Here is a 23466-nt window from a genome sequence, read left to right as displayed (position 1 = left end):
AACAAACTGTATCATGATGCATTTTTTAAAAGTTATTTGTTTTACCATAGTAAAAAGAAAAGAAAACACTGGTCACACTTTAGATTAGGGTCCAATTTTCAGTATTACTATTATTAACTATGACTTTTGCATCAATAAACATTTAATTACTGCTTAGTAATAGTTAGTAAGGTAGTTGTTAAGTTTAGGTATTGGGTAGGCTTACGGGATGTAGAATAAGGCATTAACAAGTGCTTTATAAGTACTAATAAACAGACAATATCCTAGTAATATGCATGCTCATAAGCAACTAGTTAATAGTGAGAATTGGACCCTAAACTAAAGTGTTACCAAAACACTATATCTGTGTTTTTTAAAATATAATTTATATACACTATTATAGGTTTTTTAATATTTCAATATTATATCATAAATAGCTATATTTACATTTTAATTTCAGTTCACGTTTTTGTTGTGTTTTTGCATTTCTATTTAAAAAAATATATCTATATAGTTTTTATTAAGTTTACTTTATTTAGTTTGAATTATTAACTAAATGAAAATGAGAAATGTTGCCTTGGCAGCTAGCTGAAATCAAATAAGTATATAAAATATAAAAATAATTATAAAAGAAATATAATCTTTTTTTATATTTTAATTTTTTATTTCAGCATAGGAGACTGGCACAGACAAGAAGAGATTGTTTAATAAAATCATTATTTTTGTTTGTTTTTTTGCGCACAAAAAGTATTCTCGTTGCTTCATCAAATTAAGGTTGAACCAGTGGAGTCATAGACTATTTTAATAATGTCTTTCCTACCTTTCTGGGCCTTGAAAGTTGTCATTAAATTGCTGTCTATGGAGGGGTCAGAAAGCTCTTGGATTTCATCAAAAATATCTTCATTTTTGTTCCGAAGAATACAAAAGTCTTACAGGTTTGGAATGACATGAGGGTGAGTAATTAATGACAGAATTTTCATTTTTGGGTGAACTAACCCTCTAATGAATTTGGTCTAGGCGGAATAGATCTGCTCCACTGCTGCAGAGCAAATACTGAGATTGCTACTACTAAAACATTCACAGACATGCTGCTGTAAGCATGTAAGACATGTTGCTGCTGCACATTTAACATGCATCAAATAACCCCGTAGCAGATCTATACAGGTGGAGTTGGGGAAGGTGGAGGGTTTCTGAAAGCAAGCTGCACACTGCTAGCAGCAAACTCTATCAGTATTTGTATGTTGAGCCCCAGCTAATTGGGGACTGATGCAACAGCAACCAATCAGCTGCGCTGTGTAGATAATGATGTGATCGCTACCAATTGAAAAATGTTGGGTTGTCCCCCAATGTCTATAGTGGTGCTTTGATATGGAAAAATATATACGTTCTCCGGTAATGTTTTCATAATGTACTAAATGTATCTAAATGACTTTAAGACTACACATATTTATTTAGCTTTTAACAGTGCTAAAGGTCTTGGCACTGAATTCCCAAAGATATTCTTTACAAATGCAATCAATGAATAAAACAACTAAGCCCCTTTTCCCAGCAGTGCAGATCTACAAAACTTTGTGTGTATTGCAGTATTGTAAATGCCCTGCAGGAAGCATGGGATTGTAATTAGAAGTTATATAAACTGGGTGTTAAGGCTGAATGGGAGAGGCAGCATGATAGCCCCTGGTGAAACATTGAGGTGTCCGTCCCCACCCAGACATTATAAATGTGTGTTGATGTAAAATGTGGAGCTCGGCTTCATTTGGAAATTGGACAAAAAATGTTTTTGCCTGCCCACTGAGCCAAGGGAAAGTGTATGCTACAAGTTATAGACATAGACAGAGAGAAATAGACAGTCTGAAAGTGGTGGGTGAAAAATAAAGTGAATATGTTTTTTTTAAATCATTGTTTTAACTATCATTTGCACATTTTTCACAGACCATTTTTGCTGTGCAAAAGATAAAACCAGCCTTAGTACTGAACAGGCACCATTATGGTACGATATGGAAATGATAGATGATCTAATTCATCCAGAAATAGTTACTGACTGATAAGGAGTTTTCACGGAAGAAAAGAGAGATACACAAGTAAAAAGTGGCAGGATGTTTAAAGACAACAGAAATAGGACATGCATTTGTGGCTCTCTCATTGAAGACAAATACATTCTCTGCTTTCATGTTGGAATTCCACAGGCCTGTTTGGGCCTTTCACACTGTTTTTATAGGAAACCTAACAATAGTGAAGCTCAATAAATAACTTCCTAATTACAGTGGGTGGGGTCAACACAGTCTAAAAGCATTAACGCATATCAGAAAGCACTGACAAGCAGAGCTCAGAGAATTTGTGAAATCTCTGGCTCAGCTCACAGCAACCAAAATTCCACCCAAATCTGTGACCAAAAAGTGTCATAGAAGCATTAAAAACTATTTATGATAAGAAACCACTCAAGCAATCTCACAATTGTTGTGCACCTAATCTTGAAGTTCAACCTAACAGGCCTTATTTTGTTTGTTTAAATGCATAGAATTACACAAATACAGTCTTCATCTCATATTCCACTTGAACTATATTGGTGAGAGTACTATTCATTTTAATGAAGAAAAAAGACTGATTGAACATTTAACCAATACATTTATGACACTGATTACCTTTTCAAAGTCATAATTTAGAATCATCAGAGGCAAATTCTCAATAACTGTCTTAAGTAATTAAAGACATCCTGTTCACTAATGAGCAACAGAATCATTTCACTCAACATTTAATTTTGTTAATACACTTATAGCTTGAAATAAATGCAGAATCGTTTCATCATGACAATATTAATTTTCGGCATGAATAAATCTGGAATAAAAAATACCAAGAGAGAGATACATGAGAAAGAGAGTATGGGGTGTTTGTGAATGCACAAGGCAGTTCAGCCCTTTACCTCTGTTTGTTTGACCCTCGTGACCTGTTGGAGTGGTGGGAATAACCCGAGTGGATGGAATCCGTGTCCATGGCAATACTGTCTGTGCTGTGATTGGTTTAACACAGCGGAGGAAGGAATGCGGAGACAGTGAAAGTGCAGACGGTGATCAGGACATACATGAAGTTGCGCAAGATGACAGGATTGTCTCTAGGGGCTTTCTGTTCTATATCATTAACCTAAAGAGAGAGAAAGAGAGAGAGAAAGGAAGGAAGGAAGAGGTTACCATACCTTATACCAAATACAATACAATCATGTTATAACAATGTACATAATTGAATTCTGAGCACAAAAACAGTCTCTAAAAAGGTCAAGGCTATCTCAAATCAGTTAAAAAAATAACTGCAATACTACAGCACAGTAGTCTGGTTCCAGAAACTCCCATTCACTTTCTTCAGAAACAGAAGAATCATTTATTAACAATAATGTATTAAACCTTTCTAGACAAGAAGGGAAAGCAGTGACTGCCACTGCTGTGAAGCACTGCAAATTACTCTAAAACACTCTCAAACTACTTACATATGTGGTTTAAAAATGCTCTAAACGATCTAAAAATGTGAAGTTTGTGCTGCATTGCTCAGGTAGAAAAATGTAAACTTTTATATAAAAAAAAGTCTTCACAGTTATTAACCAAAAAAAAAAAAACTTGACCTACCAGCCCACATTTTGTACTTTTTACATTGCTTTTCTCCAATACAGTGACAACAAATGCATTCAGTACAGAAACAAGCAGCAAAGCCTAAAGCACTGTAAAGCACCTCTGCTGGCATCAACAAGCTCAAGGTGCATTTAGTTCAGTACTACACAACTTTAGCCAATTCAGAAAAAAAAGAACACATTTCCCTTCCGCTTCCTCCATCCTAGCTGGAATATATCTGCTCGTGATCAATTATTAAAGAATGGAAGATGTGATCCTTAGGATATCAACTGTAGTTCATTACTATTCAGCAATTCCTTTTCATTACTATGCCCCCATTGCCCGCTCACTTGAACTCTTGTGGAAGCTATTTTTCTTAGCCGTTCTGTTCTGTTTGAGCCTTTTTGACCCTCAGTTCTTCACCTTCAGGGAATTCTGCACTGACTGTTGGGGGCTAGGTTTCATGGTGTTACTTTGAAATTGCGAGACTACACCACTGTAAAGCAGACGTGTGCTTTTCCCCACACCATTCAATCACACGCCAGCATGCTGGCCTGGTAATGTTACTCATAAGCCCTGGAAAAAATATAAACAGTTATTCCGGAGGAAAAAACTTTGAACATCACACTGTCATTAAAGAGTCACATGAGGCTAGCAAGCCGAGACTATCAAGGCTCTATACTGAGACTTCCAGGACAGACCTTGTGCATTGATTTATCCACTCATAAATTACTCATTTGGAGTGCACACAAACATGCTCTAGTGCAACCTCAAAGCAAGCAACCAACACATCAACACACTCACAAAGCACACACACATACACACCTATAAGAGGATTTACAGGTCTAAAAATTTGATCACAGCATGGCACAGCAAATTTATTCCATCACAAGTAACTTGCATTAAACCATGATGATGGAATTCTGCAATATAATTTCTTCCTCTCACATTTCCTGCCATATACACATTTTGGGGGCCTCCATTAATTAATTTCTGTCATGAGTGTTTGACATGGTAATGGATATGACAATGTTGATATGTTTGGTCTTGGCGGAATAGATCTGTTGTTTGGAGCAAGTATGGTACTTGCTATTGCCAATACATACACAACACGCTGCTGTGAGCAAGTAAGACACGCTGCTGCAGTATAAAATAGCATACATGAAGAATTAATCGTAGCATATCTATACAGGTGCAGCTGGGGAAGGTCGAGTGTTTCTGAAAGCACTGCAACTGCAATTCTGGCCTAGTATTTGAAAGTTGAGCAGCTAGCTCATTGGCTACTGATACATCAGCTGTGCCCAATAGAAAAGTATGTGCTTGCAAGCAGAATGAGTTAAGGACCTATAAGCCTGTGCCATCTAGAGTTTAAATGACAGAACTTTGTATTTTTGGTTAACTATTCATCAGATTGAGAAATTAAAACAAGTTAGATGACCTGTTTGATCAAACAATGGCAGATGGGGTGTTTGAAACTCTATTTACACTTGGTGACAAATGTGTCTCCGCAAAACGGATATAAATCCGATCTTTAATTCCACCGCTATATGCAGACTTAATGAAGTTCACGCCACCAAAATCAACAAATATGAGCTGCATTTTATTGATCATCAGCTAATTTCGAAATCAAAGACTGCAAAAGGAGAAAGTGTGGCAACAGCACAAGTAAGATCGTTTAGTTTATAATTATCAATAAAAAATTTGTTAAATTTATATAGCGCTTTTCTAGGCACTCAAAGCGCTTTACATATAGAAAGGGGGAATCTCCTCATCCACCACCAATGTGCAGCATCCACCTAGATGATGCGATGGCAGCCATATTGCGCCAGAACGCCCACCACACACCAGCTGATTGGTGGAGAGGAGACAGAGTGATCAAGCCAATCGTGTATATATATATATATATATATATATATATATATATATATATATATATATATATATATATATATATATATATATATATATATATAGATTAGGAGGCCATGATGGACAGGGGCCAATTGGCAAATTTGGCCAGGGTTACACCCCTACTCTTTATCGAAGGACATGGGATTTTTAACGACAACAGAGAGTCAGGACCTCGATTTAACATCTCATCCGAAGGACGGTGTTTGATAGTGTCCCCATCACTATACTGGGCCGTTAGGACCCACACAGACCACAGGGTGAGCACCCCCTGCTGGCCTCACTAACACCTCTACCAGCAGCTACCTAGTTTTCCCAGTTGGTCTCCCATCCAGGTACTAACCAGGCTCAGCCCTGCTTAGCTTCAGTGGGAAACCAGTCTTGGGCTACAGGGTGATATGGCTGCTGGACCAGTTTCTTTACTTTTAATGATGATGATTGTGTATTAAGTGTCTGTGCCTTACTTTCACATTCATTTGCGGCAGTTTGCTGAAGAGATACTCAGCTGCTTGTCTATGGCGATGCGTGCTGCGGTAGCGCTGTAATTTTTGACTATAACATGACATATAGCCTATAACACGCTCTCACATGTTGAATTTTTGTAGCATTGATGGCGTTTCTCATCTCTTGATGCTTTGCAGACTCTGCTCTGGCTGTGTGCTTCATGTGTTTTTCAGGAGGCGTGGCTTTGGAGATGCTCTGAAGGGAGGGTGGGATCTAATGCTTTTAAAGCTAGCTTGCTAATGCTAGCCTCTCTACCCTACCTTTAATACATTCATTTAGTCCAACTAAACATCCACAGCAAATATTTAATCTAACTGTATTCTTTAAGCCTATCAACATCTGTATATTTAGGTATTCAGAAAATCCCCTTGAAATCAGAAAAGAATGATAGTAAGCTTTGTACTGTAGACAATTATTTTGAGCTTGTGGTTTCCCTTGAATGGGATGATAGTCCCAACTGCTGGTTTATCTAAGAATTTACAGATCATTTACGGGTAAATTATGTTCCTGATCAATGTGTGGTATGCGAGTTTGCCAAGATAGCACTGACCACTTTCAAGTCTTCATTTCTCTTATCAATGGGAGAAATCTGACCTGGACAAGCACACATAGCATTCCACTGGGGTTACCTCATAGTGCCCTAAACACACACACACACACACACACACACACACACACACACACACACACACACACACACACACACACACACACACACACAAAGAATTCCTCTAAAGTTACTCCATGTACACTCATATGCACTAACCAAAAGTGTATCAAGTTAGGAAAGCTGGGGGCTTAGTATTTTTATGTTATTATATCCTATCATAAAGGAGAAGAAAGCAATTACAGCCAAATGTTTAATAACTTCAGACAGGGTTCTTATCTCAGTTCTAACAGTGTATGTGTCGATCCATTACTATTCTGGAGACAATTCATGGGTTGCTGCATATTTCACAGGGCAGCATAGGCCAAATAAATCTCTTTTGTAAAGAACAGGAATGCAAGGTTTTGAAGACTTTGATACGTGATCTGTCTAGATGAACTGTGTAGACTGTAGAGGCAGTTGAAATATGAAATCTGCTTACAATATTCATTCTATTATTGGGATACACACATTCCTAATTCAGAGTGAATCGTTTTCTAATCTTACCAGGCTTTCTCTGTTGACTTTAATCAGTTTTCAGAGTTCAGATAAACAATAAAATGGAGAACCGAATAGCAGGCATGTTCAGCTTTTTTTCCAAACAAATCTTGGGCCTAATCTTTTTTTTTTTCTCTGTGCTTTTTTATTGAGATGCAACACTAGATAAACATTTATACCTTGTTTTTCAGATATCATACATTATTGTTTACCATATATCTCAGATTAGTATTAATCAGAAATTCGCACAGAAAAAATGAAAGGAAAAAAATCTATACATAGGAAGTATCTTTATGTATATTGTAAGACTGTACACTGATTTGTGAAAATAAAATCTCTCTGTGCCTTTTTAATTATAAAGAGATAGTTCACCCAAAACAAAAATTGTCATCATTTACTCATCCTCATGTCCTTCCAATTACTTTTTTCCTCTGTGGAACAAAATATATATTAAAAATGTCTATGTTTGCCCATACAATGAAAGCCAAAGGGGTTTGATGCCAAAGTGACTTTCATTGTATGGGCAAAAAACAGTTAAAACATTCTTCAAAATATCTTCTGTCTGGGCCTGGGTCTCAAATTGGTCTAAATCTGGGCCTTAGCCTATGGTCTTACAAATGGGCACCGTATCTTCACCATTACATTCACAAGAATTTCATGGCTCTGAACATATACTTAGTCATTTTACAAACCGACTTAGTGTTTGAAGTGAATACATGTAGAATTTTCCTGACCAGTGACCTTAAATTTCAGCCTTTCTGTAACATATTGCTATTGTATGGCTTCACAACACTTGGAAGACACATTATGAGTCACATTTGTAATAATTTTGTGCCCTTTGAAATCTCCATTCCTTATTTATTGTAATTTTCTTGGAAATGAGCAACCAGTGCATTATTTAAAAAAAAAAAATAGTTTTGTGTTCTGCAGAAGAAAGTAAGTCATACGCTGTAGAAACAGTGGCACATTTTAATGTGAGCTGATGGGCAGTTGCTATTAGAGCATATAGTCAGAATGTAGTGCTAACTGGAGCAGGAGAGTCCCTGGAGGCTTTTACATTTAGCCATCAAAACTCAAGATTTTCACAGCCATTACACCTACAGAGCTGAGACACATAATTTGACAGAAGGGCCCACTCAGCCAACGTAGCCTTTAACATATGTTCAAAGCGCTGAGTAATGCATATCATATACACGCATGTAGAAACACACATGCACACGCAAGACTTTCACATTTGCCTTGCCCTAGAGGCAGTCATGGATGATCAAAGGCAGAACAATAACATTTCTTCACCTACTAAACAAGAATACAAGACAGGCAGAAAGACAGAATCAGAGAGCAGAAAGAACGAGAGCGAAGGGGGGAGGGACAGTGAGAGTGAAAGGAACAGAAGTAGAGAAAAAAAAGCACTGTAGTCTTTAGATTGAGCAAACGTGACTGACACATAAAAGCCAGCACAAATAAACTGACATATTAATGCAGACTGAAATAAAATAGTATATGTTTGTATGTACATATTAATTTATATATACAGAGATAGTACATATCTAAAAATATCTGCTAACACTATTGGCTAAGTTAATCTTAAATTTACCATGAAATAAAAATTGACAATTCTTATTTTTATGGAATAAAGCAGTGATTATAATAAATTATTTATCCATGCATATCATTATTTTTTTTAAATTCATGTTCCCTCTTAATTTTTAATCAAAATAACATCCCCTCCCTCTCGCAATGACATCTCTTCTCCTATCTGACAACATGTTTTTCGGCACAAGGGCGGGACAACCTATAACTCACATGAATTCACTGCAATAGCAAACCACAACCGACGATCAAATCAATTCCCGATGGACAAAATCAAGTTCCATTTTTTCTTGTCTGAGAAGCCGTTTCAACCAGATATACAGTGGGGAGAACAAGTATTTGATACACTGCCGTTTTTGCAGGTTTGCCCACTTACAAAGCATGTAGAAGTCTGTAATTTTTAATCATAGGTATACTTCAACAGGGAGTGACGGAATCTAAAACAAAACTCACAAAAATCACATTTATGATTTTTTAAGTAATTAATTCGCATTTTATTGCATGACATAAGTATTTGATACATCAGAGAAGCAGAACTTAATATTTGGTATAGAAACCTTTGTTTGCAATCACAGAGATCATACGTTTCCTGTAGTTCTTGACCAGGTTTTCACACACTGCAGCAGGGATTTTGGCCTACTCCTCCATACAGACCTTCTCCAGATTCTTCAGGTTTCGGGGCTGTCGCTGGGCAATACGGACTTTCAGCTCCCTTTAAAGATTTTCTATTGGGTTCAGGTCTGGAGACTGGCTAGGCCACTCCAGGACCTTGAGATGCTTCTTACGGAGCCACTCCTTAGTTGCCCTGGCTGTGTGTCTCGGGTCTTTGTCATACTGGAAGACCCTGCCACGACCCATCTTCAATGCTCTTACTGAGGGAAGGAGGTTGTTGGCCAAGATCTTGCGATACATGGCCCCAACCATCCTCCCCTCAATACGTTGCAGTCGTCCTGTCCCCTTTGCAGAAAAGCATCCCCAAAGAATGATGTTTCCACCTCCATGCTTCACGGTTGGGATGGTGTTCTTGGGGTTGTACTCATCCTTCTTCTTCCTCCAAACACGGCGAGTGGAGTTTAGACCAAAAAGCTCTATTTTTGTCTCATCAGACCACATGACCTTCTCCCATTCCTCCTCTGGATCATCCAGATGGTCAATGGCAAACTTCAGACGGGCTGGGACATGCGCTGGCTTGAGCAGGGGGACCTTGCGTGCTCTGCAGGATTTTAATCCATGACGGTGTAGTGTGTTACTAATGGTTTTCTTTGAGACTGTGGTCCCAGCTCTCTTCAGGTCATTAACCAGGTCCTGCCGTGTAGTTCTGGGCTGATCCCTCACCTTCCTCATGATCATTGATGCCCCACGAGGTGAGATCTTGCTTGGTGCCCCAGACCGAGGGAGATTGACCGTCATCTTGAACTTCTTCCATTTTCTAATAATTGCGGCAACAGTTGTTGCTTTCTCACCATGCTGCTTGCCTATTGTCCTGTAGCCCATCCCAGCCTTGTGCAGGTCTACAATTTTATCCCTGATGTCCTTACACAGCTCTCTGGTCTTGGCCATTGTGGAGAGGTTGGAGTCTTTTTGATTGAGTGTGTGGACAGGTGTCTTTTATACAGGTAACGAGTACAAACAGGAGGGCTTCTTATAGAAAAACGAACAGGTCTGTGAGAGCCGGAATTTTTAATGGTTGGTAGGTGATCAAATACTTATGTCATGCAATAATATGCAAATGAATTATTTAAAAATCATACAATGTGATTTTCTGGATTTTTGCAGGAAAACCTGCAAAATCGGCAGTGTATCAAATACTTGTTCTCCCCACTGTACATCACAATAGGGGGAAAAAAGACTATCGCATTTCATGCTGATTTTAAATTTAGTATTGTCCATTTAAAAAGAAAAAAAAATGCTTTAAGTGATGGTGCTCATATGGGTGGCACAGGCACAGGTTCGACTCTGGCCTGGAAATACCATTTCTCCCGTTTCCTAGCAATTTCCTGCCACAGATATTAATATATGTTAGTTAAAATACAAATACCCCAAAATAAACTCATAAGTATTACACAATGATTAACTTTTCCCCCCCTCATCATGTCTTCAACACACACTGGCTCTTCTCCAAGACTATACTGGAAGTTCTCCTAAGCAGTTCACGTCACAGAAAATGTAAATAACATGTTGTGTGTATATTATAGTGAAATGGACATAGAAAGAGAGGCACAGCGGGTAAGATTATGAAATAGAAAATTTGCATTATAGAGCCTTGCTCACTTTAATCTGGGTGTTGAGGCCAGATGGAAATTAAATAATTGTGTCAGAAACATTGGTAGCTCTATATTTAGCCAGCACAATCCAGTCCTACACAGAACAGCTCTCTCCCTCCAACTGGGAGTGCAGTCTGTCTCTAAAGTGTAGCTGTGGGGAAACCACACACACACACACACACACACACCCACACACACACACACACAAACACACAAACAGGAACAGCAGTCAAAAACATCACAAAAGCTGCTGTTTATGTAAGACTACTTCATAATGTAGTCCTCATTTACTAGATGGGCTTTCATTCATATGTTCCTAGAGCACTTCATTCATGCGCTTGTGAAACTAGCAACTCTCACGCTCGCAGCTTCAGCTACTACACCACACTTTTGTAGTATTTGAAGTATTTGGATGGTTAAAATGTTAATCTTGTGTATAAATCAGCATTATTCTGTATACAAATACTGCGCTTATTAATTCTAGATATAAAGCACATGCAAAAACCCATTTTGAGTTCTGTTGAGTACTGTTCATACACTCTTAATAATAAACATTAGCATTGAAGGTTTCATGTAGAACCTTAACCACCAGTGGAATTTCAGGGGTGTGAAAATGTAAAGTCGATGTCCCTGCAATAACAGACCGGCGTGCATCTATAAATTATTCAAATTATAAGAACATTGTGCAAGTTTACTGCAACAATAGAGCCGCAAACTTCACATACTTTTGAAAATCCAGCATTTAGTTGACCCTGGTACGCGGTCATTGTGACGGCTGTAATCACAACGCGGTATTCTTCAACGAGGGAGTTTGGAGTCACAGCATTTGTTTCCAGGCGGATCGTTAAAGAACGCAACACACTCGTCTCGCGGACATCCTGTAGAAATCAACCAATCAGATGACGACTTTGAAACTCTTAAAGTGTTTCCAGATAAGTGTGCCATATGTATGGCTGAGACTATGTTTGGATCAAATTGACAAACCCAACCGTTGGTTAAAAAATATAAGAATTTAAACCAACGGTTAGGTTTGTCTATATTTGACCCAACCATGGGTTGAAACAACCCAGCATTTTTTAAAGCGTAAAATTAAGAATTTATTACTGAAAGGTTCTTCTATACCATCACTGCAAGCAAAGAAAAACATTTTAGAAACCTTTATTTTTAAAGGGGTCATGAACTGGCTTTTTAAATTTTTTTAATACTTTTGTCTGAGGTCAACTTATGACGTTTGCGTGGTTTTTACATTCAAAAACATCATAATTAATAAGTAATAGGCTTTTTTCTTCCCTGGTTTTGAGGCTCTCTCAAGAAACACTGGGTTTTGATGGGCGTGCCGCACTGAAGACTTGGAAGTAAACGCCCACGGCTAGGATTGGATAACAGGTTTTCATATTTAATGAGCTAGGCTACACGAGGAATTGTTTTGAAAGCCTGTGAGAAACGGCAACCAAAATTATTCGTCCCACAGGGCTCGCAAAATATCTTTATCAAACAAACACAATGATTTATCTCTCATCCACCCGTGACTGATTGGAATGTTATTTTTTTATTACTTGGCCCACCCGATCGGTGGATATAAGCGTGAACCGTTTTTCACACACACACACACACACACACACACACACACAAACACACACACACACACACACACACACATGCGCGCGCCAAGTACGTCGCAGACTGCATGATCAAAACTTCCACAATTGTACAATGCAATATTGTCACATATAAAAAACATGTTTACTCACATAAGTGTGGTTAATCTCATCCAGTCTGCAAATCCAGTCTCTTGTTTACAAACAAATTCAGTGAAATGAAAGAACAGACGCTCAATGTGACGCTCAATCCACTGAGCTGGATATTCATTAAAAATAAAGTTCATCCATGCATTCATAATATTGGAATCCGAATGAAGCTTATGTGGTATGTTTAGAAATTCTATCCGGTTTAGCTCCATGTAGGCCTGTGTTGTGTTAGTGGCACGAGTCGGTGGGCGGGGCTACAGGATCAGGCGTTGTTCTTCTTCTGTTGAAGCGGTGCTTCACTACACTCTGACGTAATAGCCTGGCATATTCTGAGATTGATCGTTTGCTGGGCCTGGTGTCAATAAACGCTTTTCTTTGACTAACAAGGAAGTTTTCAGCTCTGAAACTTACAGGATATTCTTATATCATATTATTATGACCTTTTATATATCAAAAGCTCAAGGGAAAGTTGATTTCTCAATTCATCACCCCTTTAAGAGTGCTAACTGCTGTCCATGACTAAAAGGCCACTGACGCTGGCTGACTAGCCCATCGTCTTTCCCATCGCTCTTCATCTCACTGTAAAAAAACCACATGCTTGTGTGGTTAGCATGGTGATTGCAGCTTAGGCCAACACAAGCTCTATTGACGCATTTTACAGCAAGGCTTCCCTGTCATAAGTCTTGTTAATACTCCCTTCCCTGGGTGCTGTTTGAAGAAGCCTTTGCTAGAATTGTTGCCAGGTAAAAATATGTTGTGGTGGACAGTATAAAATACTATGAAATTAAAATTAAGTGTGTGTGTTTGAGTGAGTTTCTCAATATCTTATCAAGTCCAATGTTTTCAGGCTCCATGCCTTTCTGTGTTCTACTTTTTAAACAATGATATTTGGTACAAAACCTAAGTTTTAAACATAAGAAATTATCCCATTTGAAAGACATGCATGCGTGTGGAAAATGTGTGTGTAGCAATAGAAAGGTTTATAAATACATTACGGGTACTCAAACAACAAAGTGGGAGACCTGTTTCTTTGCGGTGTTCTTAAGATAAAGTTTAGTGTTATTTTAGTGCATGTGAGCATAAAACTTTTAGATAGGCCGATGCATAATTCATGCGCTGTCAGATATAAACTGCAAGAGTTTTACTGACAGATTAAAAGCCAGAGTTTGCAAGTGTGCGTTGTTTTCTGATGTGCAAGACATAAAAAGGTCTGCTTTACAAGAAAGGCTGCCTCGTAGCTTATTTCTAGTGCTTCAAGAGGATAAACACCACTGTTTATCAGACAAAGCAACACAGCATACAACACATAGCAGAAATGCACATGCTCTGTTAAAATGCCTGTATGCTAATTTGTTACTAACACAACACTAACTCAAGTTTCAGTACTTTTTTATTTAGGATTCAAAATTCAGTGATATGAGGGTCCAACATCATTATCTGGCCTACATTAGCTGGAAGTAGCTCCTTAAGAGACCAAGAAGCACAAGGAAGTCCAGATATGGGAATTTACTTAAAGGTCCCATGGCATGGCATTTTTCTATTATTTTATAATGTTTCCTGAGGTGTACTTATATTGTTAGTATGACTTTTACATCATAAAATGTCATAATTTAGAAATAAAAGGCATTTTTTCTATACTGCTGTTTGCCCGGTGGCTGAATGCCCTGCTTCAAGAGGCGTGTCTGCTGTGAGACTTCAGTAAAAACGGCCACTGTTGTGATTGGCTAACATCTTTGCATTTTAAATGAGCGGAGGGGGCGTGGTTTAATGAGGTCTACGAGGCACGAGCAGGCACGAGCTGCTGCCAGAGAGACGGATGGACCTGAGTTCACTTCACATCAGTTCTCAGCATGTCTGAACTGTTGTAGTTACAGCATATACTTCAGGTTATTAGTCTATTTCTAGTCGGAGGGACTGTCACTCATGTCAGAAAGTTAGTAACTTTAGTAAATTATGGATCAGCGCTGACTGGAGACGCGAACCGTTTAGAACGATTCAGTCCGATTTGGTGAACTGATTCGGTTCACTAAAAAGAACTGGTTCAAAAGAAAGATCGTTCGCGAACCGGACATCACTAACGTACTAGAGATGGAGCTCAGCGATTGCTAACAAAGTTATTTATAGTAACTACTGAGTTATGAGAGCGCTGTCAGTCAGCGCGAGTTTATTGTGTTTGTATCTGAGAGTTCTGAATAAACACGAGTCCCAGTCACACCGAGTCCGTCTTCATCATTATTACCAACTTTGTAACACATGCAAAGTACCATTACAGCTGTCGAGATGAACGAGTTAAAAGTAAGTGTTGATAATAGCATTATTTTTTAAATAAAATAAAAGCGTCAGTGACGCGCGTTGAGTACACAGCGCAAACAAAGACACAACAGCAGTAATCGAATGTAATCCAGTTTATTGTGGGGCTAGGCTGGCTAGTCCGGATATGCTCACGCTTACCCCCCTTCTGCTTAATCTCACGCCGCGTTTGGTGCCTCCGCTGTGGGCCAGATGCAGTACTGGGGGACGGGGATGTTGAAGGCCACCGGCCAGTGCAGCCCGAGCTTCGGCGTGTGTGAGGTTTATCTCTAAAGATGTTACTCTGCCGATGTTGAGCAGAAACTCATGACTGTATGCACATTTTAGAACCGATAGACGCGACGAGGACGTACAAAAACACTGACTCACAAGATAGAAAACACGAAAACACTGTTCTGTCTGGAGAGAGAGAAGCCGCATTGTGTGCACGAATAATAAATAATTAGCTACACATCAGAAATCACTGATCACAGATCAGAAGGAACTGAAAAAAGACTTCTGTTTTCATTTGTACATCCAAACACTGAGAAACTGCCAGCATTCACTCATTCACAACCCATGATCTCTGGCAGACCCCAGGCGGTGAGAGTAGGCCAGTTCACCTCCACCTCCATCACCCTGAGTGTTGGAGCTCCACAGGGCTGTGTGCTGAGTCCCCTGCTCTACTCTCTCTACACCCATGACTGTTTGTCCACACACAGCTCCACCTCGATCATCAAGTTTGCTGATGATACTGTTGTCCTGGGTCTCATCTCCAACAACAATGAGACGGCATACTTGGACGAAGTGGAGCAACTGACATCATGGTGCCAGGACAACTGTCTCTCTCTGAATGTTAACAAGACCAAAGAACTGATTGTGGACTTCAGGAAGAGACAGCATCGGTCATACTCCCCTCTCATGATCAGCGGGACACCGGTAGAGAGAGTGAGCAGCTTCAAATACCTGGGTGTGAACATCTCCGAGGATCTGACCTGGACTACACACATCCAGACACAGGTGAAAAAAGCCAGGCAAAGACTGTACCACCTGCGCCAGCTGAGGAAATTCAGGGTTTCACCAGCCATCCTGAAAACTTTCTATCGAGGGGCGATAGAAAGTGTCCTGACTCAGTGCATCACAGCGTGGTACGGGAACAGCACCAGTCACGACTGCAAAGCCCTGCAAAGAGTGGTGCGCTTATCCGAGCGCATCTCAGGCTCAGCTCTCCCGTCTCTGCAGGACATCTTCACCAAACGCTGCAGAGGTAGAGCTACTAAAATCATCAGAGACATTAATCACCCTGCAAACTCTCACTTCACCCTGCTGCCATCTGGTAAGCGCTTCCGTAGCCTGATGGCAAAGACTGAAAGACTCAGGAGGAGTTTCTTCCCCCAGGCCATCAGACTCCTGAACTCAGTCACGTGACTCACTTCACCCCCGCACACGCATAAACATACGGTCTTTCAACATTAACATCCACATACTGCAATTGCACTGCACTTTACTTTACGTCCCTATTGTTACTGCGTAACAACCTGTAATAAACCTTGCACATTATACTTCTTTATATATACATATTATATATTTTATGTTAACCACTTATTTTTAAGTCTACAGTTTATCTCACTTATCATCCACATATTTTTTATATATTTTTTTTTTTTTTTTTTTTTTATATATTTTTTTTAATCTTATTTCCTATTTTTATCTTTTACTTGATTTATTTATAATTCTACTTATGTTAATACTTTTTATTCTAACTTTATTCTATTTCTATTTAATTTCTTGTAACTGTTATTTGCACTGTCCATGGAGCGGACCTGTTTACATTTCACTGCCAGTTGTATATTGTGTATATAACTGTGTATGTGACAAATAAAACTCTTGAATCTTGAAAATGATCTCTCTCGCGTTTGCATGGGCGTGCCAGATTCTCTGGGTCGGAGGAAAGGGAGGTAACCGTTCCTGCTTGTACGTCAAACCAGGAGACTTCAGGATTGGCTCGTCTGGCCTGTCATTTTCTCAAAGGCAGAGAAAGACAGCCAGAACTCGGGTTTACACTGATCAACATTTCTATCCACTTGGGGACAATATTCAGGCTAGGGGAACTCATATTAATGTTGAAAAACCTCATAAAATGAAAATTTCATGCCATGGGACCTTTAAGATGTGAGCAGTGATTCTATACTCAATGCAATAAACACAATGTCAAAAGTCAAGATAAGGAGCATGTTATAGACCACATTTTACAATAATAACTTTAGGACACCTGTATTTTAAGAAAATTTTAGTTTTGTAGAGATACTCTATGAGACTAAACATTTAAACCTACATTTGTTATTCCACACTTGGGATTAGAGACAAAGAAGAAAGTGAATTTAAGATGTTAAACTCCCAATCATAATAAGCACATGCATAAGTGTTTGTAGCTTACATGTATAAAAAAAACACAATTAGATAATCCTGCAAACCTCCATGTACCATTTTAAAGATAGTCAACCCCACCCCTTTTTGTCATAATTATATGATTTATACCTTATACACAAAAGAAAAGAAATTAGTTAATCAGGATTCAAGTTAAACATAAGTATCAATTTACCCTCTGACGGCACCAATTCCAACGCATGTAAAGAAGGCACAATGATCTGTTTCATTCCTGCAAGCCGTTCGTTGTTTCCATGCGCACCTCGCATTCAAAACAAAAACGATCCGCTTTGAAATTGAACATACTGTATGTTCGTTTCATTTTGCAATAATGCGAGTGCAACCCCCTCAGCCAAAGAGCACTCTGTCATGAAGGAATGAAACGGTAACCGCAAGAGGTCATAAATCGCATGTAGCTCATGGGCGTAAATGATAGCGTTGGGAAGACTAGTTCATTTGAAAGAATCGGTTCGCTCGGACGGTTCAGTTCAATGGACAGGTTTAAAGGAGATTCACCAACCCAGATAGCAATGAGTCGGCGGACCACCGGCGGTGATCCGGCGGCTGTAGAAGCGTCAGAATTGCGTAATCGCAAACACGTTTGACGGCGCACCGCCGGCGGCAGCCGCTTTTTAAAAGCGGCAGCCGGCTTCCTACCGCCTTCGTACCGCCGCCGGCCCGCAGGCAAACCGCCGTTCCGCCGCCTTTATACCAGAAGGCGGCCCGGCGGAGGCAAACGCTTTTTTCGAACGATCTGCCTCCGCTTATTGTGTAATAAATAATATATATATTTATTTATTATTCATATATTTGTAACATGCAGTTTATGATGGATAATAATTGAACAAACCAGATAAATTCCCATTTGGCATTTTTATTCCACATTTCAAAGTACATTAACTATCAATGATACAAGATAATATAAATTAAATATAACAGACAATAAATAAGCTTAAATAGGCCTATAAATAACAAAAAACATTTTTACTAAAGAACCTGCATGTTTCCAATTAAATTTTGGTTTAAAAAAAAAAAAAACAGCCTTACAAGCAAATTATAACACTTACAATATTTGTTAATAACAAATAGGTCAGCTCTGGGATGAAAAGAATTACCATTAAATATTATATCAAATAATGAGGATATTTGGTACCAAAGAATGTGCAGGATACCAAATAAATCGAGGTATAACATCACATTTAACAAGCCATTTCTAACAATAGCATAAATGGTAATAATTTAGAGTAAAGCTCTGGAGAAGAATAGAACAGTAGTAGAACAGAACATTATAACAAGCCTGACTATGGGTTCTCCGGTTTTCCCCGACCTCCAGAATGAGGCAGCGCAAATTGGCTTATCTTCAGTGATTTCTTGTGCGCCTATATAAAGGACAAACAACCTCGCCATCCCATATCTATCCAAGGAGCTGCCTTCAAGGCAGGGTCACAGGGAATAAAAAAAAAGTAATTTCCACAGTGAACAGTGTGGATTGGGTGAGTGTAGCCTGAAACTTCTGGCTTCTTTAGGGGTCTTGATGTTACTGACTGCAGGATAAAGAAAGGGTTCCAGGTGTCAGTAGTCAGCCTAGGTGTAAGAGGTCGGCTGTGGGTCCCTCTCAGCTGTGCGGCGTCTTTTTCCACCTTCACGATCAGATGCTCCTTTCAGGTAACGCATAGCGCTAACCTGGACCGCCTCATCAGTGGCATCCTGGGTTGCCGGGTTCTTCCGGATGGCTCCTGTAGAAAATACAGATCTGTCATTCCATGTGAATGTCATAAGGCCACACACATCTACTTAAATATATAACAAATTTATATATTTATATATATATTACTTTGAACAATGGTCTTCAGGAACATGTCTCTAAAACATGCTTTATCCCCTACACCCGTCCAGGTTGTATTAATGGAAAGGTGATTAGAGAAGATACTCTAAAGCATTCGCCACACGGTTGTCTTTAGGTCCCTCCCACATTTGATTGCCAAAAACCGAAGCTGAAAATACAAAAAAGTGTTACAAATTACATATCTCTGAAGCTTCTCATACATAAATATAAAAATGTGACAGGCTGTGATTCAGACTGTAGAATATGCAGTGTACAATCTTAAATTTTACTTTTTAGATTACCCTACAGCATTATAAACAAAATCAGCACACTTACTGGAGCTCTTTATCCTGCCTCAAACTGTTGTCAAGCAACGCCAAATGGGTTGTCTAGGGGGAGTAACAGACCCCCTGGCAGGGATAACTCTCCAAAAGACACATTGGCACTGAAATGTTGCAGCATAGTGTCCATTTTGTTGTCCATGCTATGCACAACATCGCCAAACTCTCCAAGACGTCGCAGCATTAGGGTCTGATCTGCACCTACAGGGGTTCACAGAATAAAAGAATAAAGCAGTCAGTCCTGGTCCCTCAACTACTAAACTATGACATTTACAACTAGGTCTACTACATGTACAGGTGGCCCCAGTGGGAATTAAACCAACAACCACAGGTGTTGTTTGCAAGTTGTACCTGATTGCCCAGTACGAGCAAACGTCGTCAACATTGTCCCAACTTGCTTCACCTGCTCATGAAGTGAGCCGCTGTCATCCGAAGCTACAAAATGAAAGGCATTTGGTAATTTTGGACCTACATCACAGTCAAAAAAGTAAAATTTAAGAAAGAGTGCATGTTCTCACCTGCTCGTGCATTGCTTTCCCTCAGGGCTTGGTTCTCATTCTGGAAATCTACATAAAAAATATTTTATTTTAATTATATATATATATATATATATATATATATATATATATATATATATATATATATATATATATATATATATATATATATATATATATATAACAACAACTACAGGCACAATTTTCCATACTGTTAAAGTTTCCAACATCTGCAATTTCCTGTTTGTCCATCTCAACTCCTTTCAATATTCTTCTCCTTATAGCCCAGTAACTAGACATTGTGACTAACAATTTATTTACCTTGAAAGCCGAAACGATTGTCCAACAATAGGTCTCTTGGATGAAGATAACCGATTGTGCTCTGGTCAAGGTATCTGCAAGAAAATGTGAACAAAACCGCATTGTTAACGTTAAATACAGAATATACAGTAGCTATGCTGTGGGGGGAAAAACTGGTCAGCCAAATGTGGAGCAGTAAAATGTATTCATTCAGTGTAGTGATTCAAGTAAACTGCATTGTCCTCAAACATAATAAGTACAGCAGTTCAGAGAAATAACTCATAAATGACCTTAAATGCTAGAAGAACAGTAGCAACACAGCACATGTTAGCTAACACTTGCTAAAACTGACCTAACGTTAGCAGCATGCTTGTTCGGACTAACAAAATAATTTAAATAACCTATATACATCATTCTGTTTTGTTAGAAAACACCAAAAGTTAAACTTAAGTCTTTCTAGATGTAAAGCTTTGGCTAACTTACCTACAGTAGCTAGATACATTTTAACATGTAGAACATGCTTGAACTCAGTGTGTAAAAAAGGCGAAACAGCACGTGTTAGCTAACACTGTGTATTGTGCACTATATCAGCGTGCGTGTCTGAACAAACTAATTAAAACAACCTACCGGTATAGCTATACATCAAAAATGAACATAATATTGTGTGACACAAAAAGGAAACATGTACTTACTTAAACGCTCGTAGTCGAGGATATTTTCTGATCTCCTCTCTTCAAATACTAAAACCATGTGATGAGCGGCCGCTGTTGGTAAATCTGTATGTTTTACCGGTTTGTCTTCCGTCTTTTTTAAGTATACTGCCCCTCTCGGCCGGTGGAGGTACTTCTCTGTTTTTTTTTATTTTATTTTTATTTAAATTAGTACATGTATAGACAAGTACAATACAAAAAGTACAATGAGAGAAAAATAAAAATAATAAAGCATTGTGGTACAGTTCCGAATATGTAGAACAAAGAATAACAACAAATGTAACACTGTATATAAAATAAATAATAAAAATAAGAATTCTGAGATAGAAAATACTTTATAATATTAAGGCAGTCACATGAAATTGAAAAGCTTTCAGGTTTCTGTTTTTGTAAGCTTTTTGTTTTGCGACCTCATGTTTGAGAGGGTTTCAAATATTGTAAAAATCAGCTTTATAAGAGGTAATATTAGAGGGCTTCTTTTGAGTTATTCTTGTCTTATGAATGTAGAATTTTTCCTAAATAATTAATAATATATTTTTGTTTTTCAGAAAAATATGGGTTTTGAAAACAAAGTAAAATGTCATGAAGTTAGTTCTAATTTTTTGTCATGTCTATTTTAAAGTCAGTCCAAAAAGAAATAGAAAAAAGGCCAATACAAAAATAAGTGTTATCCTAAAATGAACTTTCAAACTTTCTTAACCCTCCTATTATGCTAAAAAAAAAAAAAGTATTAGCCTACATCCATTATGGGTCAAATTGACCAACACTGTTTAAACACACTCGACATGCAAATAATCAAGTGAAAATTTAAATGTAATTTCCTAAACCTAACCTTATCATGGAATCAAGAGTCAAGAATCTGTTATAAACCCTAATGGCTTTGGAGCAAAAAAAACTAATATTTGATATAATTCACATATAGGCTATTATGATTTTATAATCGCTTCAAATGTGAGAACTAGTTAAAATGCTGTCAGTTCCACTCTATTTCCCAACAAGCCAAACATAGCCAACGTGGCTGGTCGAATTTGAGAGTAGAAATCCTTGTATTTCACAGCGGCTTGCCGCCAGCCGGCCGCGGTCCATTAGGCGGAGGCAACCGCCAGAGAAAATGAAGCCGGCGGCCCGCCGGCTAGTCGGCCGCGGCATCTCGCAAGAAATGGGAGTGACGTATTCGGCGGCAAACGTTTCATCACCGCCAGCGGGACGCACCTATAGCCGACAGCTTAGGGCCGGCGGCAAAAAGAAGCCGTGCCGATATTTTTTGCTATCTGGGAATTCGTTTCATTGCTCGTAGTGCTCCAGAAGCAGTAGGATGCTGATGTTACATTATGCAACAAAATACAATAAGAAAAATGTAATGTTAATACAAAAAATAAAACAAAATAGCGTTTATAACACTACATTATCAATTAATGTATAGCAACAAAATTTGTCCACACTCATTATGATTTTTCTTTTTCAATTCCGTGGTCATTCTATGGTTAGATATTATCATCACTTTCCCCAGTTGTAAAACTATATTTAGGTCCCTCTTAATGAAATGTTCGGTCAATCCATTCCTTTGCTCTGCTACTTCGAGACAGAAAATGACTCGGCTCAAAAGAACGATTCTATGGCAAATCAGGCATCTCTAGTCATGGATACACCACCCAAGTCAATGGAATGCCAACCATGTGCTTTAAAAAAGGGGAATCGCTGCCTCTAATTCATCCGATAAATACACCAACAAATAGGCTACTAAAAGCACTCTACGCGGTGCGAGCGTGATCCACCCAAAGGCATTTTTGGAGGCGCCTCGTGAGACACGAGATTAATGATCATATTAAGAAGTCAGCCCATTGCACAATAAGAAAATGTGTTTTTGTTAGGTGAGGAAATGTTACAGAAAATGCATCTAAAGCGTTATTGGCATGTAGCCTAATGTAGCCTGTAGTATGAATTTCCACAGTGAATATAACGGGTTAATTCGTCTCGTCCGGAAGCATCAATAATGATTTTCGTTGTAATCCTGTCATAAGGACCACAATCAATATTCTGTATGAGCTATGACTTAAATATGTCATTTTAGAGACAGCAGCTGGGCGTGAGAACTTTAACAGCATGCATCGCTGTTTCTTCAAGCGGCAAAAGGTGATCACTTGTATTTAGATCAGTGCAGGGAGCACAAAAGAATAGACAATAGGTATAGTAGAAACTTACCTAGTGGTCACGCCAACATCCCCGATAAAATGATCCGATGATCAATACACTGTACCCAGATTTACCCACTGTCATGCATTGCGACCAATCTGACGGCTGTAATGATAGTGTCCTTTACAGGCGGAGCACACAGATGATGCAC

The 23466-nt window shown here is 38.7% G+C and overlaps 1 protein-coding gene across 1 annotated transcript in view; it reads right to left on the bottom strand.

Annotated features, from left to right (window-relative positions):
* The window catches only part of vangl1 (VANGL planar cell polarity protein 1), a 44172-nt gene extending 20706 nt beyond the window's left edge, over positions 1-23466 (bottom strand). Inside the window, exons 1-2 of the mRNA XM_079821742.1 lie at positions 23325-23466; positions 2900-3117 (exon numbers count right to left, since the gene is read on the bottom strand). Of these exons, the coding sequence (XP_079677868.1) occupies positions 2900-2970 (71 nt within the window). The 5' untranslated portion in view covers positions 2971-3117; positions 23325-23466. The remainder of the gene's footprint in view (positions 1-2899; positions 3118-23324) is intronic.

The sequence above is a fragment of the Gobio gobio genome, assembly GCF_949357685.1.
Source record: "Gobio gobio genome assembly, chromosome: 7".
NCBI lineage: Eukaryota > Metazoa > Chordata > Actinopteri > Cypriniformes > Gobionidae > Gobio > Gobio gobio.
The sequence above is the reverse complement of the archived record's forward strand: the minus strand, read 5'-3'. Positions and strand labels throughout refer to the sequence as shown.